This window comes from Eubalaena glacialis, chromosome 17, assembly GCF_028564815.1.
Source record: "Eubalaena glacialis isolate mEubGla1 chromosome 17, mEubGla1.1.hap2.+ XY, whole genome shotgun sequence".
Lineage (NCBI taxonomy): Eukaryota > Metazoa > Chordata > Mammalia > Artiodactyla > Balaenidae > Eubalaena > Eubalaena glacialis.
Genome location: NC_083732.1, coordinates 2,943,985 through 2,971,128, shown reverse-complemented (window position 1 = coordinate 2,971,128; position 27,144 = coordinate 2,943,985). Strand labels below are relative to the sequence as shown.

At 44.3% G+C, this 27,144-nt stretch overlaps 1 protein-coding gene and 1 non-coding gene across 2 annotated transcripts; one reads left to right on the top strand and one right to left on the bottom strand.

The window, feature by feature from the left end:
* The first annotated feature begins 598 nt into the window (after positions 1–598).
* On the top strand, positions 599–10,769 carry ALKAL1 (ALK and LTK ligand 1). The gene is made up of 4 exons (XM_061172248.1): positions 599–764; positions 8,015–8,068; positions 9,522–9,602; positions 10,705–10,769. The coding sequence occupies exons 1-4, from the start codon at positions 599–601 to the stop codon at positions 10,767–10,769; spliced, it is 366 nt and encodes a 121-aa protein (XP_061028231.1).
* Positions 4,436–4,508, bottom strand: TRNAK-UUU (transfer RNA lysine (anticodon UUU)). The gene has a single exon. It is a non-coding gene; the product is annotated as a tRNA-Lys (tRNA).
* Positions 10,770–27,144: the final 16,375 nt, after the last annotated feature.

The window sequence follows — 27,144 nt, the reverse complement described above, 5'->3', positions numbered from 1 at the left end:
AGAAACAGAGTAGAAAAGTGGTCGACTGGGCTGGGGAAACAGAGAGAGGCTGGTAAAAGGACAGACTTTCAGCCATAGATGATATGGTCTGAGGGTGTTTTTCCCTGACGGATAGTTGATGGGGAGTCCCTGTCCCACGGTCGTTTCCACATCCTTCCTCCGCCAGCTCCGAGCTGGGGGCGGGGCGAGGGGCTGGGGGCGGGGCTCGAGCTCAGGGGACCCGCACCTTCCCTCCCAGCAGCTGCGTCTCCGCCGCCGCGCGCTGCTCCCGCGCTGCTCTCCTCGGTCCCGGCCGCGAAGTTGGTTCTCTCGATCCCCGTGGGCTGCACGGGGCGGCGGGCAGAGCCGGCCTTGCTCGGGGAGCCCGGACACCCGCAGAGCCGAGGCGGGACCGTCGGGGAGGCCGCGCGGACCTGTGAGCATCCGCGCGCTGGGCCTCGCCCAGGTCCCCGGGGCAGCCGCGCGTCCCCGCCCGTGTCCTCGTCCTGCGTCCCTCCCCGAGGCGCGCAGGTGTCGCCCGCCGTCCGTCCTCGGGGCGCGGACCCTCCGCCTCCGCCCGGGACCCGCCTGATCTCCCTCCGACCGCTCCCGCGCGCCCATGCGACCGACGAGGCCAAGCGCCCGGCTGCCCGCGCTGCTCCTGCTGGCGCTGGTCCTGTCGCCGCGCGGGACCCAGGGGAGGCCCGGGGGCCGCAGGGGCGCGCGCGTCGCGGGCGAGGAGCCGAAGCCCTGGCGGTCCCTCCCCGCGGCCTCCCGGAGCGCAGGTAAGCAGCCCCGCGCCCGCGGCCCCGTGCGCCGAGCCCGGGGCGGGGGGACTCGGGCGGCCCGGAGAGGCGCGCGCACCGCGGGAACAGGCCGGCAGCCCTCGCCGCCGACGGCGCGCGCTCGGGGAAAGAGGCAAGGAGCTGGTGAGACGCACCGCGGCCGAGACGTAAGTATCCAGAAACCCATCCGGCGGAGGAACCGGCTCGTGCGCCCCTTCCCCGTGAGAGAGGCCGGGCCTCGGAAGCCGGGGCCCGGAGCCCGGAGCCCGAGGACAGGCGGTTCAGCCCCAGCGGCCGAGGCGGGGCGGATAGGTGAGCACCTGGCGGCGCCTCCTTCCGGGTCAGCCCGCGTTTGGGATTGGGCCAGGTCCCTGGCGTCGCGCGCCGGGACGCCCCTTTGCGCCCCCCTGGAGCTGGCGCAGGGCTGGGTGGCTGAGCAGGCTGCACCCGCCGCCGCGGCTCCCGGATCAGCTCCGGGCGCCCAGGCTCCTGGCCACTGAGCTGCCCAGCGAGTGGCGGGGATGAGAACAAGGAGAAAAGGGAGGCGACACGAGGGGTCCTGAGACACCCCAAGGCGGCCGAACGAGGAGTAACCGTGAGAAGCCCGGGGCGAAGCGGCCCGACGGGGCGGCGGGGCTGCGGGTCGCTTAGGGCAGCAAGGCCGGGGCGGGGCAGGAGGAGGGAGCCGCTCAGACGCGCCTCTGCTGGGAGCCCGCGCACCTGCGGAGCGACGACCGGCAGCGGTAGGCGCCCCTCCCCGGGGGCTGAGAGGTCGCAGCCCACGGCAGCCTTGCTGTCATCTCCTCGCTCCTCTGCCTCTTACTTCACTTTGAACAAAGCAGAGAGGGGTTTCTTAGGACCGTTTTCTTTCATGATAGTTACGATATAAATATATACATATTCACTGCACAGATTTTCCTCCAGTACTTCCTGCATGCCAGTCACCATGCAGAGGCCGAGGCCACCCAGGGGAGCGGGCAGTCAGGCGTCTGCGCTCTGAGGGCACGTTCTGGGTGGGGAGGCGGGGAGGCTGGCGCGAAGGTAGACCCAAAGAGGAGGCCAGTGACGGGCTGAAGGGGGGGCAGGGGATGGAGAAGGTCCAGGAAGCTGAGACGGGTCACTGAGCTCCAGGACCTCGTCCAGGGCTGGGCAGGGCTTTCCAGGGTGGTGGGGACGCACGGGGCTTTCCCGGAGGGGAGCTGGGCAGGGACGGTGACAACCGCAGTGATGCAGTGATGGCACCACACCCTTCGCATCCTCGGGCTTGCCACTGTTCTTGGCCCCAATGTTTATCTCAGAATGGAATGTCACTTTGGAAAGTAAAAGAGTGGGAGAAAGTCTCCAACTACAGCAACATTTGTGGTAACATTAATTCAGACCTGTGTCATTGAAGTTTAACAGATCTTTTCTCTGTAAAAGGCTGAAACCTTACCGAAGTGAGTTTCTAGGGAGAAAGGATATTTTATTAAAAGTTAAAATGTAAGTGGCAACAATCCAAAGTTTAAAAAAACAACGTAGCCCGGCAGAGAGTGATCTGTGCTCTACATCGGTTGCTTTCTCCAGCTGTTTGTGAGGTAGTCTTTGGATGATGTGAGGAGGAAGGGTGACTCTTCACATCTGTATCTGAGTCTGTGAAAGTGAAGGGAACACTCGGACATGGGTCAGGGACCAACAAGGACGTGAGTCGGCCCTATCCAGGTGGTCCTCACAGGCACACTCGGGTGTGGCGGGGGTCACAGCTCATTCGGGAGGAAACATCTCCCAGGCTCTGGAGGCTAAGGACTGTCATCCCTGCCAGGTACCTCTGGAATTCTGACCCCGTGATTCTGCGACACAGTAAACACCATCACCCGGGCCTTCGCATGCGCTCTGGGCTCTGAAACCCTTGCTGCACCTGCAGCTGTGGTGCCTCCCTTTTCTGTAGGTCAGCGGCTTCCCTAAACACTCCCATGAGGCTCGAGGTGCAGGGATCGGTCCAGTAGGGGAAGCAGTAAGTGGGGAAGCCTCAGGTGAGAGGGTGACCAGTGAGGACGCCATTAGAATTGGAGGGGGGCACTGGGAAGGAGGAGGTGTGAGAGGTAGGTACCCATCACCCTCAGGATTCACCATCCCCGGCCCCCCTTCCTCCCCGCCCCATGCATTGTTCACGCATCACCCATCCATCAGTTCATCTAGCCACTCACAGCACACACCTGACGTGCTCTGATGGGCGTGGGAATACGAAGTTAACCAACATTATTGACTCGTGCTGAAGGAGCTCAGGTTAATGACCAAACCCCACTCCCAATGTCTCTACAATCTGATCCTTCCTTTTTATTGTCCTGCCCATCGCCCTGGTTCAAGCCTCAGGACAATGTCACACTGTCTCCCTAACTCGGGTAGTGCCCCCTGCTGGGCTGCCTCATTGGGCTAAGCATGGAAAGTGTGTGTTTTCATAACCTGTATCCCTTCTCCCCACTGTTGTCTGACCATCACACTGGCAGAATGGAGCAAAGAATCGTTCCCAGAACTCTGCAAAGGAAAGGGAGCTCTGGGGTACTCGTCACTGAAATGAAGACAGAGTGAGATGTCTGAGAAATGGCAGTGGTGGGGCTAGAGAGGGGGGTTGGAGGAATTTGGGACAGAGAAGGAATTGGTGTGAAATTCGGGAGATGGAAGTATAAGGGGGACTTTTAGAAAGTTTTGATGGAAAAGCTTTGCCGTTTCAAGAGATGTCACTAAACATTTACATTCTTCTGCAGGCTTCATGGAATCAGATTTGTGTTGCTGGGTTTTTTTGTGTTTGTTTGTTTGTTTTTAATGTAAAATCTTGCTGGCATGAGGCTTAAGGCAGGAATGTGAAGACCATTTTGGAGAGGTTCTTACAAACAATTACAAATGAATATTCTTTTTTTTTAGATTAATACATCATTTTAATTGTAATTAAAAAAATAAAATACATATTACTTACGTTGATCTTATCCTAAGTGCTGAAAAGAGGTGCTTTAAGTGTCTTTTAAAAAATTTTTTGAAATTTTATATTGGACTATAGTTGATTTACAATGTTGTGTTAATTTCAGTACAAATGAATATTCTTAGTAGTGCCAGGCTGTTTCCTCCCCAGTCACAGATCTGCAGTGGCTTCTCTGGATTTTCCAAGAAAGCCCTAACTTCTCTTGAAGGCAGGACATTGAAGTCCCCTGTGACCTGCCCCATCTTCCCTTCTGTGGTTCTCACAGGGTGTGGGTCCCATGGGTTGGGCCTACTCCTTACAGATGCCGTAGCCGCTGTCTGTGCTATTCTGCCAGCTCCTGGAACGTACTTCTGTCATCTCTGCCTGTCAGAATTCACCTCTCCTTCCAGGCCCTCTTCCTTCATGATGTCTTTGCAGCTATTTCCGTGTGAAAAAAAAAAAATCTAAATCCTAAATTCTTTGTAATATTATCAGTGAAATATTACAGATACTGTACATTCCAAAAATATATTTTAGCAAGTATTGTGGTACAATTTTAAATAATTTAAACACTAGGTATGTTAAAAATCAGGGTGCCCATACATACCACACATATGTTTCTTTGCTCCGTCAGCTGCATGGGCCTGGAAACAACCATACCCCAGTAGCAACAAGCATACCTGGTACCCAGACTTTGGTTTCCTTTTTTTTGCCCTCGACGCAGCTTGTGGGTTCTTAGTTCCTCGACCAGGGATTGAACCCAGGCCCTAGGCAGTAAAAGTGCCGAGTCCTAACCACTGGACCACCAGGGAATTCCCAGACTTTGGTTTCTAATACCATTCTCTATAAGAGGAACCAGGGCTCCTTGGAGAAATGACTGATACTAACACCGAGACAGGAAATTATTCAGGATGAGCCTGGAGCATCCTGTAGTGCCTGAAAGTAAAGAAGTGATAAAAATTCAAAACACCACCAACAAAACCCCCCATGATGACATAATTTTACTGGAAAGAATTCTGTGTCTTGTCTTCTAATAATCACAGACTACAAATACATTAGTAATAATATTATAACTTATTGATTATGAAGTAATTCACTGTTGAATATTCAAGAAGTTTTGTATCTTGTTTGGAACATTTAGATTACTGCTTTCAAACTTGAATGTGCAAATAAATCTCCTAGGAGTTCTTGTGAAAGTGACTCTATAGGTCTGGGCCTGAAATGCTATATTTCTTACAAGCTCCCAGAAGACCCATGGAACAGAGTTACTAATAAACATGAATTTTTTTCAAATACTTATATTTTCCCTCAGTGATTCTCTCAGCACTGATGTAATAAATCTAGTTCTTATTTTTGAAAGTAGAATTGTTTTTATTTATTTAGAAGGAGAATAATCATGCCAGCTCCTTAACTAAAGGAAATGATAACTCAGGGAACTATATAACAAACATTTCAATTCAAGTACATGAAAAATGCTAGATTAAAACATAAAGTAATGCCCTTCAGTACCTCCAAAGGTACTAAGGATCCACTAACATGGCTTTGTAAAGAATCGATCATGGCAGAGCAAATTATCTTTATGGTAAGATATTAAGTTATATGCAAGTAAAAGCAAACACTAAACATTTTCTGTTATTTTCTAGTTGTTGTGTATTATGATTTTTTTATTATTTCACATGATCTCTGCTCATTTTTAACAAGAAGTAGGTACAAGAGATAAGCTTGCCAACATTATATACATAATATGCAAGTCTGTTCCTTTAAAAATATATTATTGTAAACTTAAAATTGTTGAGGGTGGCAGATGGTAACTGTTTTGGTTAAATGAAAACTAAAAATTTTCGTAAATTGGATGAATGAGATGATAGGTTATTCAAGTTGTTCCAGGATAATCATCAAGCATTACCTAGGGATCCTTTTATTTATTTAAATATTTATTTATTTATTTATTTATGGCTGCTTTGGGTCTTTGTTGCTGCGCATGGGCTTTCTCTAGTTGCGGCGAGCGGGAGCTACTCTTCGTTGTGGTGCGCGGGCTTCTCGTTGTGGTGGCTTCTCTTGTTGCGGAGCACGGGCTCTAGTCGCATGGGCTTCAGCAGTTGCAGCCCGCGGGCTCAGTAGCTGTGGCGCACGGACTTAGTTGCTCTGTGGCATGTGGGATCTTCCCGGACCAGGGCTCGAACCCATGTCCCCTGCATTGGCAGGCGGATTCTTAACCACTGCACCACCAGGGAAGTCCTGGGATCCTTTTATTTTTAATCCATCTGTACACGTAATCTCCTATACCGTTGTCCTTAGATACCAGAGGGGTGAAGCCTACATTCTATTCTTGTGCCGTCCAGCACGGTAGCCACTGGGTACCTACGAGTACTGAACACTTCCACTGCGGCTGGTCCAAACTGAGGTGTGCTGTGAGTGTAAAATACACCTTGGATTTTGAAAACTTAGTATAAAACATGTAGACTATCTTACTAGTAATTTTAAAATATTGATTACGTATTGAAAGGATAATATTTTGGATATAATGGGTTAAATAAAGTATTAATTTAATTTTAATTTAATGAAAATTAATTTTAATTTTTCAACTTCTTTTTACTTTTTAAAATGTGGCTACTAAAAATTTTAAATTACATATGTGGCTCCCATTTCTATAATGGAAGCCGATTGTTAAGACTGTTTTCCATCAGAGCTCAATCGTCTCATTTTGTTGTTGGGGGTAGTTCTCTCATATTCAGTCCTTCATTTGATATTTTGTCCTTCATTTGATATTTTGTTCATCAAAAGTTATCACCAGGGCATCTAATCCTTAAATACAGATTCATTTTCAATTAACTAGTTGCTTATTGAAAAATGAAAACAGATTTACGTTGAAAAAAGTTAAAGTTGGACTTCCCTGGTGACCCAACAGAGCCAAAAATAAATAAATAAATAAATAAATTAATTTTTAAAAATGTTAAAGTTAATGAAAAGAGTATGCACTGAAAAATCTCTTCCCTCCCACCCCCAGAATCCTTGCCCCTGTTGCCTCTCTGCAGACAATCACCATTTTAGTTGAATACAAATAGGATGCGACAGAGCAGGCACTGGCAACCTTTCTCTATTTCAAACATTTTCAAAATATTTGCGGCTTGGTAGGCCATACAATCTCTGCAACAATGTCTTGCCCCTGCATCGTAGCACGAAAGCAGGCGTAGGCCACACGTAAATAATGAGCATGGCTGTGGTCCAATAAAACTTTATTTACAGAAACAGGCGTGGGGCAGGATGACTCCTGAGGGCAGTTTGCTAACCCCTCCACAGGCCAGCGCTGTTCTATAGATGCACGGGTAACTTCTCTGTAAACCTTTTATCTCGTCTCTGCGTCTATTCTCGCCCCTCCATACCAGACATGATGATCTTTAAAAATGAAGCCTGATGGTATCACTCCCTTGCCTAAAATCCTGGCCTTCTCCTCACCCTTAGGCAAAGTTTATAAAGGATGGTGGGCATCCTCACCTCACCTCTGCCCGTCACCCTGGCCAGGGCTGGACACACAGACTTGGAATCAGCTGCATGAACAACCACAAGCTCATGTGTTTAGTGCTTGTCATTATAGTCTACTTGTAACTTTTTTATTGAGGCAAAATTGACATACAACATTACCTTGGTTTCAGGCATACAACATAATGATTCGATATTTGTATACATTGTAAAATGATCACCACGAGAAGTCTGGTTACCATCCGTCACCGTACATAGTTAACTTTCAGGATTTACTCTTGGCAACTTTCTAATGTGCTCTACAATATTACTGGCTATATCCTCATGCTGTCCATCGCACCACCATGACTTATTTATTTTATAACCGGAGGTTGGTACCTCTTGACCTCCTTCATCACCTATTCTGCTTCCTCCCCAATGCCCCTCCCCTCTGGCAACTACTGTTCTGTTCTCTGTTTCTGTGAACTTAGTTTTGTTTGTTCATTTGTTTTGTTTTTTAGATTCCACGTGTAAGTGAAATCATATAGTATTTGTCTTTCCTGTCTGATTTATTTCACTTAACGTAATTCCCTCTAGGTCCATCCATGTTGTCACAAATGGCAGGGTATCATTCTTTTTTATGGCTGAGTACTATTCCGTTGTATACATATATACCACATTCATTCATCCATCAATGAACAATGAACAAGCACTTAAGTTGCTTCCGTATCTTGGCTATTGTAAATAATGCTGCAATGAACACAGGGGTGCAGATATCCTTCTGAACTAGTGTTTATAAGGATATTTTTTAATGATGGAAGTGCATTCAAGAAATTCTAAAGTTTTTTTTCCTTTTCAGAAATATTCCCAAGAGATTTGAACTTAAAAGACAAATTCATAAAGCATTTCACAGGTAGGCATGAACTTTATCAGTGATTCAATTAAATAAAAAGATTGTAGCCTATTACTCCATGAGGCACTAAGGATATGAAAATAAATGTCTGTTAGAGGCTCATGGTCCTGTCAGGGAGGTAGGCAAATGCTATTAGCTTGTTTTAATGGTGATGTGAACCAGATCTGGGTGAATGATAGAAGTGTAAACAGAATTTTAGGGAGACACAGGAAGTGGACAGTTTTGCCGAGAACTACCAGAAAAGCCTGTCGTGGACACAGTATATAAGCTGGGCTCTAACGATGAATAGGGTTTTCCCGGATGAGAGAGGCATCCTGGTCAGAAGCAATCCTTTGGACACATGGTGTGGTTTGGGGCAGGACCGGGCGGCCAGTTTAGGCAAGGGTGTGTGTGGCCGCTGGGCAGAGTGTGGCTGGAAGGCGGGTGGAGTTGTATGCGATGCGTCCTCCGTGGTGTGCTAGGGATTTAGCTGGGCTCCCGGCCAGCGACACAGCGGAAGTGTTTCGCACAGGGCAGAGCAGATTCCCTTCCATATGTCACATGTAAGCACCGGTGGCTTTCTCTCCCACGACACTCCTTGGTTCTTCGTATCAACTTGGTGAATCATTACAATCATCCTGTGCCCCATGTTCTAGCAAATCACTTAATTTGAAGCGTGCACCCTGACCTTTACTCTGTTCCTAGTCATCCCCCCGCCTTTCCCTGTTTTACATCTCAGGCCTATAAGCTGGGAAAGATGTGGGTTCCCCCTTGACCAAAGCCCAGGGCCACCTTGTTAATTAACTTTGGAACGAGGGGGTGAAGACCCTCCTGAGGCACCGGGAAGTGTAAGAAATTTCCTGATGTTTCTAGAACCCTGGTAGTGGCACTGTGGGCTCCCCTACTTCTACCACGTCCATAAAAAGCAGACTCCAGATGTGGGGATGAATTTTGATGAGGACTGTCTTGGGTTTGTGGGGAAAGTAAGGGACGTCTCAACACCCTGTCCACCTTACAGTCATCCTTGACACAAATCACTCTAAGTAGAAAATGGAATAAATGTCTCTGCATATAAACATTCATTCCTATTAAATAAAAAACTGAAGAACAGAAAGTGGAAACCGTGGATATTTATTTTTTATTCTTTCACATCCACTTGATTTGCTCTCTGCAGATTTTTTTTTTTCTGTCTAGAGCTTTTCCCTCTTACTTATTCTGAGGAGCTCTCCTGAAATCGAATTATGTTCCATTATGTGAGATGTTGAGAATGTGGAATGAATTTCGATTGTTTTTCACAGATTACACCTCACTGCCTGCCCCAGAGTCTGGGGGAGGAGACGTGCCCACAGGCAAGGTCTTTTAAGGACATGGAAAGATGTAAACCAGTTATACTATCTCTATCCATAAAGTGCTGGCAGATTTGATTGGAAAACACACCTATGTGTATCGTAAGTGTTCTTTTCCTGTCCGATAGGGCCGGTCACGTTTTCAGCCGAGTGTAGCAAACATTTCCACAGGCTCTACCACAACACCAGGGATTGCTCAACACCAGCCTGTAAGTAACTTGGGTCATTTTTGTCCTTTTTTAAAAATCTTTATCCAACAGTAAATGCATGTGATTTTAAACTTCAGCTGTCTGTGAGTGGGAAATAATAGACTAAACATTGTGTGATGTGCTGTTTATAATATTGACGGTGCTTAAATTTAAGGTGTGTGCGTTCTGTTGACACCGTGAGGAATGAAACCGCATTCTAATTGGGACTATTTCAGACAGATCTGAAAATAGCCAGATTTCCTTAAGGACCACAATGTCTGTCAGGATTTATCATTTGATAAATGATAAACCTTTTATCATTTATCAAATTCCTTGGCATAAATAAGGCACTCTCATATAAATGGAAAAAAAAAAGATGACCATGAAGTATAAGTCAAAATTTCCCCCTAGGTTTTTACAAATAGTTTCATATCGCATCATTTATATGCTGAGTGATAGACTTTTCTGAATAACGGTAGCGTGCGTTTTAAAGGTTGTCTAATGAATTCTTTTGGATTCTTAAGTTACTGAACTAAATAGCAATTCTAAACATTATATTTAAATGCTCCCCTTTAAACTGCCCAAATCATCATTAAGTGTGGTAACTCAGTTGGCTATTTTTAAATTCCTTTCTAAATCTAAAGTTTCTTTTTAAAGAAAATGAACTTTAAAGGTTTTGTATTTTTTTTAATCTAAATTGGTCATCTTGAGGGATATTTAATTTTACTTGGGATGTTGAGTCAGAGTTGTTACGATTTTTTCAAAAACTACTTGTGTTTGATGACTAGAGAAAATGAATCTTGTTGGCATCTAGGCAGAATGATTAAGTGGTAGCACAGCAGGGTGGAGAAACTTTGGGCTTTGGAATGAAACTGCTTACCAGCTATGAGATTCTTAACATTTTGAGGCTGTTTTCTCATCTCTAAAGTGAAGATGACAATAACATCTAGCTGCTTACATCATCAGGAGAATTAATGAGAAAATCCAGGTTTAGAACTTGCTGTATTAGACGTTTATTAAGTTATAGCTATCATTATTAAGAATTAGTGACAATAATTTAACATGATTTTCCCCACATTTGTAGTAACCATATACACAATTTACTTTTAAATGTTTTTCCTAGATTACAAAAGATGTGCTAGATTGCTCAAAAGATTAGCAGTGAGTCCTCTGTGCTCACAGGCATAGAAGACCTACATGTGAGTATGTATTTATTAATCTTTCTTTTTCTGTTTAACAGCCTGACTCTCTTAAGAAATTCTGAACAATTTTAAAAGCCCAGGAAGCTGATTTTAGCACCACCAAATGAACTTAACCTGTGGATTTTCCACTTAGTGTTAAAGCTTGGTCTAAATGGTTTATTGAATTAATAAGAAATGTCCTCAACAGTGATTGAATTAATAGAAACAGCTTTTTGGCAGCCTTACGAGTCCTCAGTGATTTTTTTAAAATATTTCAACATTCGATGTTATGTCATTATTGTGCAGAAACCGTATGCATATACACATTAGATGAACAAAACTATTTAAAGGTCTACCTTTTTTTTAACTGGTCAAAGTATAATAAAAGTAGATATAATAAAAGTAGGGCCCTAAAATTTTGCTTTATGCAATATAGGTTAAAATAAGAGAGGAAGTATTAGAAGAATAGAAGAAAAAGCGAACAATCAAACATATAATGAACATGTAAGCATTTTGCCAGAGTGAAATTAAGTCAGAATTTTCTTTCTGCCTAAATTACCCTTGGAGCCCTAGGGCAATAAAGTATTTGTATGTCCTAGATAAATCAAAAGCAAATTCTAACATTTATTTACAAAAGTAGAGTCTATACAAAAGACTGAAAGGTGTTCATTTCTTTGCAAATATCTTTCTAATTAGTAGTTCTTTCTGGTGTAGTACAGAGTCAACATTTGGGGGGTGGGAGCGGGGAAGGAGGGTGTCGTCAGCGTTCCAGAACCCGGACAAGTCCCTTTTAAAGTTCCTCAGCTTTCGAGGGTGGAAATCAAAGTCCTGGAGAACCTGTAGTCTGGAAGTATCTGTGAATATCTCGATCTGGCCAAACTTAATTTATCCCAAATAACGGCCTGGGGATTTACTTACCCATCTGATAGGTTTGCGGTGACAATTACTGAGACAATTCTGACCTATTGTTGATGTTACTCTTCTTATTCTTATTGAAAAAGCAATTATAAATTAATAATAATAATTGGCACTCAATTCTGCATATTTAAATTTGCTGAACTAAAAAATTTCCCTTTTTTTAGATTAAGAAAATAAGTTAGATCATTTCAGTGATCAGTTCAGTGGCAGGATATTCAAATCAGTTACACTCATCCCATCTCAAACCTTTTGAATAATGCAAAACATGAATAAATCAAGAAAACTCATTAGGCTCTTGAAGTGACCTAAGTCAAGCCATGTATAAAAAAAAATTCAATCAATCAATCAGTCAAGACACGTTTATCTTGTTCTTTGTTTTGATATATTTTATTCGAATGAGTAAATGTACATAAAGTCCAAAAAGCAACCTAATAACTGGAAAACTTCTCAAAAAAACAAGTCCTGTATTATAATTTAAAATATCTTATGCAAACTTACATTCTCCTGGGACAAGATTCATAGAGGACAGACCTGATAAACAGGCCCCTTTAAAATTGCAGAGTTTGGAGATTTAGTGAGTTTTTTTCTGGAGGAGTCATCTCTGATAGTATCTGTTTCCAAGTATTTAACAAGGAATTAGAGTATTACAGATGAATAAATTTTAGGAATATTTTTGAGTTATTTAGGTGATGTCAAGTTCATCTTTTGGCTTATGCAGATATCTTAAAACTTTAATGGTGGAAGTCATCATTTAAACTTTCTAAAAGTACCAATCAGTCCCCTCCACATACACATTAATCTACATTCTCAGGATTTGACTGTAAATTAAAAGTCCACAGATTCTTTAAACAAAATAAAATAAAATATAACTATATTAAAACTATGCATATGTTTAAATATGTTAAAAACTAGGTCATAAATGACATTTTTCTTCTTCCCTCCCACAGGTATTTCTTAAGAACGTAAATCTAATTTGAAGGAAAAATAGTGCCTGGAATCGTACTAACTGTAAAAAAGAGATAAACTTCTAATTTTATGGTGTATTAAGATGAGTAAAATAAGAGACTTCTCAGAAATAACTGGTGAGCTGTGTCCTAGCATAGAATACGATCTTCCTTGGTTTATCTTGGTGTATATAGTAATTTGAAATTTTTCAATACAAATTTTAATTCACATCTTGCAAATAGAATATTAAAATTTATGCTATTCTACTTTATTTTTGCTATATATATTATTTTCTTGTATGGTTAACATTCCATATATGTATGAATTATATATTTAATTACGTAAATTATGTCTGAGCATGCCAAAGAGAAATGATATTTTCAATATGATTTTTTGTAACATGTTTGTTGAATAATCACGTACAAGGTCCCCTTTTATAATTCTAATTTAATAATATTTAATACATTTATTCAGAATTTGTTATTTTTATTTGCATTCATTTGAAACGTGAATTTTCTTAAAACTGAAATATGAAAAATCTGTGTTTTTTGAATTAAAGACATTTGTAGCAGAGCTCATACTATTGAAATATGATTACCATATATGTATACATGTGTAAATATTCATTTTCTGAACTGATAGCTAAGATCCTGAGACCATTTATGTCTTTTTGAATTCAGAGCATATGGTATTGCTGCCTTAAATAAGAAGAAGTCCAAATGAACTTGGTGGGGAGAAGAGTGTGTGGGCACCTGGGAGCCCTGTTTAGAAAATAACAACACACCTGACGTGTTTAATCAGTTTCATTTAAAAACAATGATGTAAAAATGAGAAACCTAAATAAAATAATAGGAAACCCCACCCTTTTAGAGGCGGTAAAGCATGCTTTGCTTAGCAATGCATCGCAGTACAGTTGCTGCTTTTTTATCCCTTTTCCACTGTTTGTGCTGGTGTCACGGAGACGTGGATGTGGACTGGCCATCACTTCCATTTTTAGCTCCTCTGTCCCTCCCATAACTGAGCATGTGTCTGTTTGTGTCTGTAAACACACATACTTCTTTGTCCATCGGAAAAACAAGCTCAAAAACCTCCTTTGGCTTCAGGGATATTGTGAAGCTACATTTTCAATGTTCAGTTTTATTGGTTTTGGTCTCTGGGCAAAGTCGTACAAATAATTACTTAAAAAAACTTGGGTGTGTGTGTGAAATTCTGCTATAATGCCATGTCAGAAAGAATGAGAAGAATAATAGAGTTTTGGTTCCTTGCCTTTACATAGTAATTATAATGTTGACAACATTTGGAAAAAGGAAGTAATCTTTACTCGTAACTGTTTAGGGAGCTGGAGTGCTCTTTGTTATAAAAGTGAAGAGGTTATTGAATGGTGACAAATGAGAACTTCTCAGTGAGATGCATTTGGCTGAAACATAAAATACCCTAGAGGAGCTGTATGATTAGTATGGTTTCACCCAGATAAGTTATTTCAGATGGAACCCTATGAAATTAGATTTTAAACATTCTCATAGATGACTAATGCTCCTCAGAAATGTGTTCTATGCTCTAAGTATACTTAAGACCTACAAAGATTGACTAAAGATATCGCCAGCTGAAATGATGTTTATTTTACTACAATTGACCCCTGAACCACATGGGTCTGAACTGTGTGGGCCCACTTACAGTGGGTTTTTTCCAGTAGCTACATACTGCAGGCCTACATGGTCCACCTCTGGTTGGCTGAACCCGTGGAAGTGGAGAACCTTGGAGACAGAGGGCTGACTGTGAATTATACTCAGATCTTTGACTGGGGGGTCGGCACCCCGAACCACACATTGTTCAAGGATCAACTGTACTTGATACTTATTTTTCATCGTATTAACTTTGACAGACAGACGTTGGGAGGGTAATGAATAAAGAGACTTTTTTTTGGAACATCTTTATTGGAGTATAACTGCTTTACAATGGTGTGTTAGTTGCTGCTATATAACAAAGTGAATCAGCTATACGTATACGTATATCCCCATATCTCCTCCCTCTTGCGTCTCCCTCCCACCCTCCCTATCCCACCCCTCTAGGTGGTCACAAAGCACTGAGCTGATCTCCCTGTGCTATGCGGCTGCTTCCCACTAGCTATCTGTTTTACATCTGGTAGTGCATATATGTCCATGCCACTCTCTCACTTCATCCCAGCTTACCCTTCCCCCTCCCCGTGTCCTCAAGTCCATTCTCTATGTCTGCGTCTTTATTCCTGTCCTGCCCCTAGGTTCTTCAGAACAATTTTTTTTTTTTAGATTCCATATATATGTGTTAGCCTACAGTATTTGTTTTTCTCTTTCTGACTTACTTCACTCTGTATGACAGACTCTAGGTCCATCCACCTCACTACAAGTAACCCAATTTCATTCCTTTTTATGGCTGAGTAATATTCCATTGTATATATGTGCCACATCTTCTTTATCCATTCATCTGTCGATGGACACTTAGGTTGCCTCCATGTCCTGGCTATCATAAATAGAGCTGCAATGAACATTGTGGTACATGACTCTTTTTGAATTATGGTTTTCTCAGGGTGTGTGGCCAGTAGTGGGATTGCTGGATCGTATGGTAGTTCTATTTTTAGTTTTTTGAGGAACCTCCATACTGTTCTCCATAGTGGCTGTATCAATTTACATTCCCACCAACAGTGCAAGAGGGTTCCCTTTTCTTCACACCCTCTCCAGCATTTATTGTTTGTAGATTTTTTTGAGGATGGCCATTCTGACTGGTGTGAGGTGATACCTCATTGTAGTTTTGATTTGCATTTCTCTGATGATTAGTGATGTTGAGCATCTTTTCACGTGTTTGTTGGCAATCTGTATATCTTCTTTGGATAAATGTCTATTTAGGTCTTCTGCCCATTCTTGGATTGGGTTGTTTGTTTTTTTTGTTATTGAGCTGCATGAGCTGCTTGTATTTTGGAGATTAATCCTTTGTCAGTTGCTTCGTTTGCAAAACCTCAAATAAACAACCTAACCTTACACCTAAAGCAATTAGAGAAAGAAGAACAAAAAAAACCCCAAAGTTAGCAGAAGGAAAGAAATCATAAAGATCAGATCAGAAATAAATGAAAAAGAAATGAAGGAAACAATAGCAAAGATCAATAAAACTAAAAGCTGGTTCTCTGAGAAGATAAACAAAATTGATAACCCATTAGCCAGACTCATCAAGAAAAAAAGGGAGAAGACTCAAATCAACAGAATTAGAAGTAAAGAAGGAGATGTAACAACTGACACTGCAGAAATACAAAGGATCGTGAGAGATTACTACAAGCAACTATATGCCAATAAAATGGACAACTTGGAAGAAATGGACAAATTCTTAGAAAAGCACAACCTTCCGAGACTGAACCAGGAAGAAATAGAAAATATGAACAGACCAATCACAAGCACTGAAATTGAAACTGTGATTAAAAATCTTTCAACAAACAAAAGCCCAGGACCAGATGCCTTCACAGGCGAATTCTATCAAACATTTAGAGAAGAGCTAACACCTATCCTTCTCAAACTCTTCCAAAATATAGCAGAGGGAGGAACACCCCCAAACTCATTCTACGAGGCCACCATCACCCTGATACCAAAACCAGACAAAGAGACTTTTAATTTGTTTCCATGGAGGGAATTTTCTCACACAGGGAGATGAGTGATTAAAAGATGAATGGGGTCAAATATTCATGCTTATTCAGTAAAGTAGCATCCACACATCCCAGAAGTAATCTCAGCGTCTAAACAGCAAGACAGGAGGTTGACAATGTTTCCTCCCGAACACCCAGACTGGATCAATTCAGTTGGCTGTTCTCAGCTAGTCACCTAGGGGATTTAGCAGACAGCCCAGTCTCTCTGCTAAATCTCTGAACTATCTGGATAATTACCAGAATTTCCACTTCACTTTCTCTTGAGCATACTTGGCTTTGAAAGGCAAGATGCAGTTACCACAGCCAGCCCTTGAGAGCACCCGGGAGACAGGAAGCAGGTGTGATTTTTTTTTGGGGGGGTGGGTGGGGAATGTATGTGTCTTATCACTTCTTACCTGTTCAATAAAAAGGTTAATTGTTTGGAAAATCTAGCACAATCTGAAGTGGGCTTTCCACACGCTTCCTTGTTTCATTTGCTTCGTATCATGTCTCTATGTAATAATGGCATCTATTTCTCGCCCCTCTCTCCACAATAAATAAGCTCTAGGAGAGGAGAGACTGTCTTCTGGAGGATTTCCAGAGCCCAGGACGGTGACTGGCACACAGTAGGTGCTTTATGTAATAAAGGCATAAACAGTTATCTCACAATCGGCTGGATGAGACTCAAGAACATATTTTAACTCATAATAAAAAGCAGTCAACAATGTATGATACACTTGAGTGGATGTCTAGTTATGCATTAAAACTCCTGTTTAACGTTTGATGTAAAATCACCATGGTGAGCCCACAGGGACCAGCTTGTCTGCTTCCTTCGCCCCCTGTGAGTGCCTCAGTGTGTCCACCTCACAGGGACAAACACGGTATTAGAACTGCAAGAGCCACTTAACTGGGTTGTGGAAACTCCAATGCCTGTGGGGTCAGGTGCCCAGCACAGGGACAAATGGGCCACAGGGACAGTGGACACTGTCCCCCAAGCTGACGGGCAGGGTTCAGCCCTGGCCAGGGCTGCCATGGTAGACTGCAGGCTTCCTTTGGATTTTTCTAGGAAAACTGGAATCTGGACTTTCACGTGAATTATCTCAACTTCTAAATGTTGGCATTTAATTAGAAAAATTTAACACACAGTGCCAGCCAAATAAAAAAAGAATTGAGCCCTATTTGGCTCAAAAACTGCTATTATTTGACATCTGATGGACATTTTAACTCCGGGGTTTCTTCAGTTTGATTTCCTTTCATCCTCTCTGAAGAATCTTGGATCCCTGTTCTATCTGGTTCCTATGGAGATTTAGTGATGAGTTTCATAGTTTTACCTTGGCTTTGGCCTGGCAGCCCCCTAAGACCCCGCTTTGGGAAAGTTCTCCTGGGCTCCATGCTGTGTGGCCCCAGGCCATGTAAAAAATGTGTCCAAGCCTCTCACGGAACGCAGGTGCCTCTAGATCCTGGACAGAGGTGATAATCTGCAGCCTCTTCAGTCCGTGCCCGTGACGGGCGGGGAGGTGGATGAAGGGAGAAGAGGGCTGGAGGGAGGGAGACAAACGGGGAAGGAGGGAGAGAGGGCAAGAGAGAGAGAGAACAGTTCGAGGAATAGGAAGTCCTCTATGGGGGAAGGGGGGGGTGAGATGAACTGGGAGATCGGGGTTGACGTACATACACTACTACGTATAAAATAGATAACTAGTGAGACCCTACTGTGTAGCACAGGGAACTCTACTCAACGCTCTGTGGTGACCTAGATGGGAAGGAAATCCAAAAAAGAGGGGATGTATGTACACGTATAGCTGATTCACTTTGCTGTACAGCAGAAACTAACACAACATTGTGAAGCAGCTATACTCCAATAAATATTAATTTAAAAAAAAGAAAGAAAGGAAAAGAAAGTCCTCTACGGCCTGTCTGCACCGGGTCATTGCAGCTCCGGAGCTTGGGATAACAGGTAGCTTTGAGTGAGTAGTCAGCTGATAGGTGCGGGCGACAGCATCCTCAAACCTTCTTTCTCAGTTTGGTGGGTTGTGTGTTGAGAAGCGGTGGCTGTGACGGCTGATAACTGCTCCGGGGAATCACTGTTGTTTGGAGCACCCTGGGTGGGGGGTACCTGGGAGGTTAGCCGTCCCCTTGAGCCAGTCCCCCCAAAGAACAGGGTGCCGTCCATGCGGGTTTCTTCAGTTCCGCTGCAAAACAAAAAGGGAAACAAAGAAATAATAATATCTATTTTTTATTTGTTATTATTTATTTATTTTTTGGCCGGGTCATGCGGCTTGCGGGATCTTAGTTCCGCGACCCGGGCTCGAATCCGGGCCCTCGGCAGTGAAAGTGAGTGGAGTCCTAACCACTGGACTGCCAGGGAATTCCCAGAAATAATAATTTTAAAAACCCCACAAAACTTCTTGGTTGTACACAACATCGTTAATCAAACTGTCCTCCAATGTAAAATTTAAAAAAAAACAAAAAACAAAAAAACTTCTTGGGCCTCCGAGTCGTTGTGAGTGGATACATGTCACCAGAAACCAGGTGCCCAGGAGGCCAGAGCATCCCTGACGGCCCAGGGGAAGTTCTGTCCGGAGACGCAGATCCGCTTCTGGAACGGGACCTCCTCACCTCTGACCCCGCGGAGACTTCAGCTCAGGCTCCAACCTCGAAGAAAATCTCTTTGATGTTTTTGTGTTACTTGGTGTCATCAGAAGCACAGAAACACAGACGGAAAGAGGAAGGCCTGGAGGAGGGAGGGAGTCTGCACGAGGACCGGAGGACGGGGAGGTGCCTGAGGTCCCTGGGGTGCAGGCCAGATGCTCTCAGCCTGTGTGCCGCCAGCAGGCCCGCGATCCCCCCTGAAGGTGTGTGTACGTAGAATTGGTGTACATCATATTTTATATTAGCCGTGCCTCATTGTTCTCAGGAAAGGACCCAGGGCTTTCCTTAAACTCGTGGCAGCGACCATGACCCCCTGCAGGCTAAGAACTGCCGACTTACCTGACTTGAGCCCGGAGATCTACGGATAGTGTGAGATGCAGAAAAGGCCTCAGACAGGCCCGAGGAGCAGCCTTTGGAGGATGGAGATGCCGGTGATGCTGCGGCCGTGGTGAGTTTGGGGAAAAGGTCCAGGGTGGTGACTGTGGGGTGGACGGGGACGGGGCGGTCAGGCCAGGAGTCCGATGCCTGCGGGAGAAGCTTGGGCGCCCGGCGGAGATGAGGGCAGAGGCTGGGAGGGGCGGGCAGGTCCGGGGAGATCTTTGTAAGATACCAGATGCTTGGGGCTGTTTAAATATCGATGAGAGAAGCACAGATCAGGAACACTGGCTTCAGAGGAGGTGGGAGGGGGTGGCATCCGGAACAAAAGAGGAAAAATTGAGGCTCATAGTAGACCTTTGAATAAACGAAGTTAACATATTTGCCGTATGCATTTTGGGGGATCACGTGTTGAATAGGTGAATTATTAATGGCTGCATGACCTTGGGGGAGTCCCCAGGCCCTGGGACTCCATCCTCTCGTCTGTGTGGGGTGGAGAGAAAGAGATCGCTGATAGTCAAGTGCTCGGAGAGCTGCCTTCAGCCCAGGAGTCCACGTGTAGTTAAAGAACGAGACCCCCGAGCCGGCCAGCTGCACCGTCACCTGCCATTAAGGTCGGGGAGAGGAAAGAACACCCCCAGATAGAACTGTAGTGGAGTCTTGTTAAGGGAACTTTTGAGTTCCTTAATTATCTGTCCCCAAACCAACCTAAAACCAGCCTCTCTCCCGACTTCGAACACTGCAGGTTAGCTTTGTCTCTTTCTGAACTTTCTATGCGCAGAATCTTACAGAACCTCCTGTTCTGTCTCGGCCTTCGTTTGCTCACCACTGCGTTTATGAGGTTTGTCCCTAGTACTGCACACCATTGTCATTATCACTTACAAAGTGATGCGCTTTGGCTGTCTTGGATGGGACACTTCCCCCCTTGCTTCTCAGTTGTCTTTCATCTTTCGTCAATTGTCTTTATGGAGGTTATAGGCCAATGTGACAGATATTTTTCAGGGAAAAAATTGGTACATAAACATCTGCAGTAACTTTAAGGAAGCAGTGTGGAGTGGTGTTTTAAGAACGTGGCTCGCGATCTTGAGTCTGAATTCTGCCACGGCAGCAGGTAGTCCTGAGTAGCTATTTATCCTCTTTGGACCCTGGCTTTCCAGTCTGCAAATGGAATGATAACCCTTAACTCATAACGTCTGCAAACCCCTTAGCCCACTGTTGGGCACACAAGAGCATACACAGACGGGGGCTCTGATTATACAGCCTCAGACTCTATTTTAAAAAATCAGTTTATTTCTCTTCTAAAAAATGTAATCATGGCTATTCTGTTTAATTGGAATGGAACTAGCTGTCTATTGAAAACTGAGCATAAATTAGTTGTGTGGTTTGCGTTTCATGGGTTGGAGAAAATTCAGCTGAAAATTTTTCTGCCCACTCGTGGATTTTCATGCCAAAACAGAAAGAAACAATCTCTAATTTTTGCAGCAAAATATTTCAAACAAATAAGTGCTAGTTTCTTTTATTTTATCAATATATTTGTGTATGTGTTCAAAATTACCTAGTTTCCTAATAACAGAAACAACAATTTTTATTTTTTAAAATATTTATTTTATATTGGAGTATAGATGAATTACAATTTTGTGTTAGTTTCAGGTGTACGGCCAAGTGAGTCAGTTATACATATACATGTATTCATTCTTTTCCAGATTCTTTTCCCATATAGGTTATTACAGAGTACTGAGTAGAGTTCCCTGTGCTATACAGTAGGTCCTTGTAGAAACAGCAAGTTTTAGATTAAACAAAAAAAAAGACGATTTATGGCAGGATACTAGGGTAACTCATGGGTTCAAACTTTGACCTTGAGAAGGACAGGCATCCAAGGGTCCTGGGACCTTAACAGTAAGAATTTATGATTAAAAAAAATTATACTCCAATAAAGATATTTAAAAAAAAGAATTTATGGAACTGCCCTCGAGAGGACTGCCATTGATGAGATTTAGCTTTTCAAAATGCTCAATTTCCATGTTTTTCCATTCAAAAGTTAAAGTGTTTGATAAGGAGGAGCTGACTAGCCCGGATTGGATCCTGTGCTGACATCAAAGAGTGAGCTTTTTTTTGGGAAAAAAAATCTGCTATTCACTGGCTATGTTGCCTCCTAGTGGTTCCATATTTTCAACAGTCTGTCAAAGCTTCTCACTTCTGTGAAATATTGAACATCTCTTTAATCCATTTGCTTGACTTAAAAGCCAAGAAGAGAAGCTATAATAGGGGTGAGGAGGAAGGAGCTGAGTTCTGTTTATCCTGCTAATTCCGCTGCCCCGCTGATTTATCACCAGTGCGCAGAAGGGCCTTCGGTTATTCATGGAAAGTACTTGCTTTGCTGTAAAGAATTAGACTCGACCTCCATCACTGTTTGGGGTTCTGTCATTTTATTAAAATAGCAGCCTCCAAAATTAGAATTTTAGTTCATCAGCTCCAAAGCACTTGTGGAATGACTTTAACTATGAAAATATCCATAAATTAAAGATGTTCTGAACCGGGTTCTAATGGAAACTATTTCATGTGTATGAGGGTGAAACACAGTAACTATTTATTTTTGAATGTGGGCTGTGTGCAAAAGATTAGACTGAGCTGTTTCTCACGCTTATTTAATTCTTATAAAGTTAAATTATGAGGTAGAGATCATCAGTATTCAGCCTTATTTTAGAGGCAGAGGACTGAAGCTTCAAGGTTTTTAATAACTTCCTCAAGTGTGTTTGGAGAACACGTAGCAGAGTGAAGACTTGGTCCCGGGTTCTCTGACTCTAATGGTACCGCATGACTCGTATTGTCTGAGTGCTTCCCGTCGTGTCACACGAGCCCACTGGGTGTGTCGCCGTCCATGGAAGGGAGCTTGGGTCCTGGTGTCTGCAGGGCAGACCTGACAGGAAGGGGAGCTCAAGAATCAGCTTGGACAGAGAGGATGTTACATCAAAAGCCAAAGTCATGGACTTCCCTGGTGGCACAGTGGCTAAGAATCCGCCTGCCAATGCAGGGGACACGGGTTCGAGCCCTGGTCCGGGAAGATCCCACATGCCACGGAGCAGCTAAGTCCGTGCGCCACAGCTGCTGAGCCTGAGCTCTAGAGCCCGCGAGCCACAACTACTGAGCCCGTGAGCCACAACTACTGAAGCCCGCGCACTTACAGCCCGTGCTTTGTGACAAGAGAAGCCACCGCAATGAGAAGCCCGCGCACCACAACGTAGAGTAGCCCCCGCTCGCCGCAACTAGAGAAAGCCCGCGTGCAGCAACAAAGACCCAACGCAGCCAAAAATAAATAATTAAAAAAAAAAAAAGCCAAAGTCATCACCAGAAAAGGCAAAAGCACGCACCCTTAGATGTGAGCCTAGGATACAGCAGAGACAGAAGCTTGGTGCCCAGGAAGTGCAGAGAGCAGAGATTTATGGGGGCTTTAGCTTAGACATTTAAGAGACAGTCTGTGAACAGGACTAGAGCAGATGTATTGGGTGCACAGGAGAGCACTGAGTGGGACCTATTGCTCAGAGGAGCTCCGTGGAGCTGGTGTTTCCTTTCTTCCTATGTCCTGTAACTTGCCAAACTATACAGAACCAGGGTTTCTCTGGGGCTTTTTGGTGGGAATCCGTATTGTGTCTGGAAGCTTCTATGAAGTGAGATCCCAGATATATGTCTCCAGCCACAGTTGTTTTGTTGAATCAGGTACTGGACAGTATTGCCTGTGGTGCTTGGGAGCTAGGATCTCTTATTCCAAGGATTTTGGTTGTATTTCCCAATAATGGGGTGGGTCCTTGGACCAAAGACCCACGTGGTTCCAAGTATGTTGACTAAAGCAAGAGGTGGTGAAATGGGTTTGATGTGGATGGAATGGGAAGTTATAAGCTGTTGGCTGATGGGTGTGCAATTTCAGATATGTAGGCTGTCCCCAAAATTTGATGCTCCAGACGATCAAAAGCTGCTTCCCGTGGACTGAACCCAGACACTACTGGCTTAAGCCCATGTAACATGCAGACCCATTCATAGACCAGGTAATTCTTACCAGCTTTTCTCTGATGGTTAAGTTCTACACCTGGCCCCTACCATTCCAGAATCCCATTTTTGCCACTAGATCAGGTACATTAACTCCACTGTAGTGTCCGCCACCACAGTCTCTGCCTACAGAGCTGGAAAGCTCTTCTTGTTGCCTTGGTGAATGGCGTTTCTTCACAGCCCTCATAAGGGGTGGCTAGCAGATTGCCCCCAGTGGAATCATATAAAATTCCCATTTCTCAGAACCTTCAGGATTCTCTTCAGCATTCTCCTGATGTCCTGGCATTCTGACCTCTTTAACAGCAGTCCATGGCTACGTTCAAGCTTCAGTTAGCCAGCGGAACAGACTTTCATACCATTCACAGGGGCTCAGACCAACCCAGTGAACCCCACATCCCAGATGAGATTGACTTATGTCAATGAATTCAGAGAGGCTGAGTCTCCTATTCCAGCCTCCTTGGTCTTACGTCTGTAGAATCCACGTCCACCGATGCTCACAGGCTCTGTCAGCAAGTTCAGCCAAGTCTTTGAACCCTTTAGTGTATAGACGATCTCCTTGTAGAGCAGGTGTTATTCCTCCCCCTCTGGGATATTTGGGGATCTAACTCATCAGGGCCTAGAGGCAATGGGAGGTAGTGGGTGTGTGTCCTGAGACGAACGGGCATTAGTTTGGAAACCAAATTTTATGATTGTATCACTGAAAGACTTGTATGCTGAGGAGGACTGATTTTCTCAGAATGGGGTGAAGAGAGAGGAGGGGATTTCAGTGAACTTAGAAGCTCAGTTTTTAACTTGATCCATGTCTGCCTTAATGTTCCCATTCTGTGATTCAGAGTCCCACTTCACTTATTTTAGTGCAACACACCTGAAGGGGTCAAGCATTTCCTTAGTGCTGTAACTCTGTTCATCCTGCAATCAGACTCTGGCTTAGTTATATGTCAGTTCTATCTACTCTGTGACTAGGGGTTGGGGGACCCACTCAAAGCTGTGTGGAAGGTTTTCTGGTTCTCTCAATATTCTCAACGTGTCTCTCATATTTGTGTTCATGTTCACATTTGAATTCATGCTTTATTTTTCACTTCCCTTTTCCCCTGGTACGCTTGCTCTCTAGGGCCATCGGGAGAAGCAGCACGGTTCCCACCACCTTTACCACCACTATTGTGTCCACAGCGCCACGGACACCTGCTGTCCTAGTAACTTGCCCTCCATCCACACACCATGTTATGCTACCTATAATGCCAGTTTGAGTGATTCTGGCATGTGGAAGCTTGGCTAGGCAGTAGGCCCGAGTTACTCAATCCAATATTAATCTAAGTTTTGCTGTCAGGTTGTTTTCTGAGTATGTTAAGAATCTTGAGATGCAGAGATTATCCTGGGTTACGTGTAATTGCAAAAGTCCTTAAGCAGGGAGGCAAGAGGGTCAGAGTAAGTAGTAGGAGATGCGACCTTGGAGTGACCCAAAGAAGGGGCCGTGAGCCAAGGAATGCAGGGGCCTCTAGAAGCTAAAAAGGCTTATATCTGCCTTTCACAATGGAGCCCGAATTCCCACCTTCTGGGCCACTTGTCTCTAACCAGCCAGCTGATTGGTCAATTAGATTTTTTTTTAAAAAAGACCCAAACACCTATTTTTCTTGTAGCCATTGCATTGCATTTTTAACTCCTCACTAATTCATCATTGTGGTATTGTGTAAAAGGCACTGAAGTGCCAAATGCAAAGTAAATACCGGAAAGAAAAAAAACAGACGTAGAGAGTTTAAAAAATATAGTCTCACGTTAACTCGTAGCAGAAATTTGTTCTAAGAATATGACGTCTTCCTCTTAATACGAGGAAATGAAGCAAAACAAAATGCAAACAGCAAAAAAGTTGTAAATAAAGGCTGGAAGTCTTAGGACTGCCCGATGACTGGTGAGAGGTCCCATGGTGGTCAGTTCAGAACCGACGCAGAATCGATGTTTGCATTCAGACGTGCACATTTGTTCTTTCAGCCGTCTAGAAAAGGAAACCCTTTCTACAAAAACAAAGGTTCTTAGGAGTAAAACTGCACGCTAAGTGGTGCAGGGCTACTCACGCCGCAGCTGCGAGCTGGTCTGCAGCATTTACTGCCCGCGAGGAGGACAGAGGTGAGAGGAAGGTGTAGGAAATTTACAGCGATTGGAATCTGAAAACAACCTACTTTGGATGCTTTGTGCATTTTGTATATGCTAAGAAACAAGACAGCAAGCCCCAAATGAAGTTATTATACTGAGCCCCATGTCACCAAACTGAGACCTAATTTCATTACAGTCTCTGCTCTCCCAGAAATGGAATTTTTTTTCTTCCTTTTTAAAATTGAAGTATAGTGGATGTACCAATATTATATAAGTTACAGGTGTACAATATAGTGATTCACAATTTTTAAAGGTTATACTCCATTTACAGTTATTATAAAATATTGGCTATATTCCCTGTGCTGCACAATAGGTCCTTGTAGCTTATTTTATACCTAATAGTTTATACCTCTTACTCCCCCTATCCCTCTAGTGCCCCTCCCCCCTTCCCTCCTCTCCCCACTGGTCACCCCTAGCTTGTTGTCTGTCTGTGAGTCTGCTTCTTTTTTGTTATATTCACTAGTCTCTTGTGTTTTTTAGATTCCACATATACATGAGATCATACAGCATTTGTCTTTCTCTGTCTGACTTACGTCACTTAGCATAGTGCCCTCCAAGTCCACCCATGTTGCTGCAAATGGCAAAGTTTCATTCTTTTTTTTTTTTTTAATCAGAAATAGAATCTGAAAGCAGTCAATCAGGAATGGCCTTCCAGCACCAGCGAGGTCATGTGCCTGGTAGATCCCGGGCGTGCCCTGAAGGGAGTGACCTTGACACAACTAGCCTGCTGTTTGCTGGCGTCACCTCCTTGCTCCCGCTCCCTCTGCCTGCAAAGTCTCACTGTGTGCAGCCCCTCGGAGCGCCTTTCCATCTGCCGGATGGGATGCCGCCCCATCCCTGGATCCTTGAATAAAGCCAATAAGATCGCAAAATGTACTCAGCTGAGTTTTAGTTTTTAACCTATGTTTTTTCCACTTTATTTCTCTGAAACTTCATTGTCTTTTACCAAAGTATTTTTAGTCCGTGACAGATCAGAGGACAAATAAAGCAAAAACCCCAAAAAACAACCCTTGTCTGCCACCAGGGCTACTTTCATGCAGTGCTCAGCTTTGTCCACCAGGTGTCGCCTTAGCGCCAGAGTTGCTCCTAAAGGCTGCGGCATCCCGGGCGGGAGGGGCCGAGGGGGGCCTCCCCGCTGCGGTTAAAGGGTAGAAGAGAAGGCCAGCCCTAAACAGCACAGTAGATCGCTCGCTGGTGTAACTCTTTATCCTCAGCAGGCAAACAGAGGCATGATTCCAGTGACGAGAGGAACGTTTCGGAGTGTCCCCGGGTCACTGCTCTCATGCCAGGGGCAGTCACGGCCGACGGATGGCGCAGGGCTGCCTGTGACGTCGGGGGCTGGCGGGTGGCTGGCCTCCGGACAGAGGTCTGAGCATACGCCGTGGTCCTGCTTCTCAAACCCGAGCGCCTCAGAATCACCCGCAGGGCTTGTGGGCGCCATGGAGGCTCCGACTCGGCAGGTCCGACACACTCTGGGGACCACTTCCCCAGAAGTGCCCCTGTCCTGTGACAAAGCGCTCTGGCCTTGGAGTTAGACCCCGGCTCACAGCCAAGCCCTGCCTCTCAGATGACCGAGTGACCTGGGGCAGGTGACCTGGGGCCATTGCAAGTCTCTGTCTCCTTACGTTTACATGGCGATGCTGATGGCGGTCAGAACCACTTG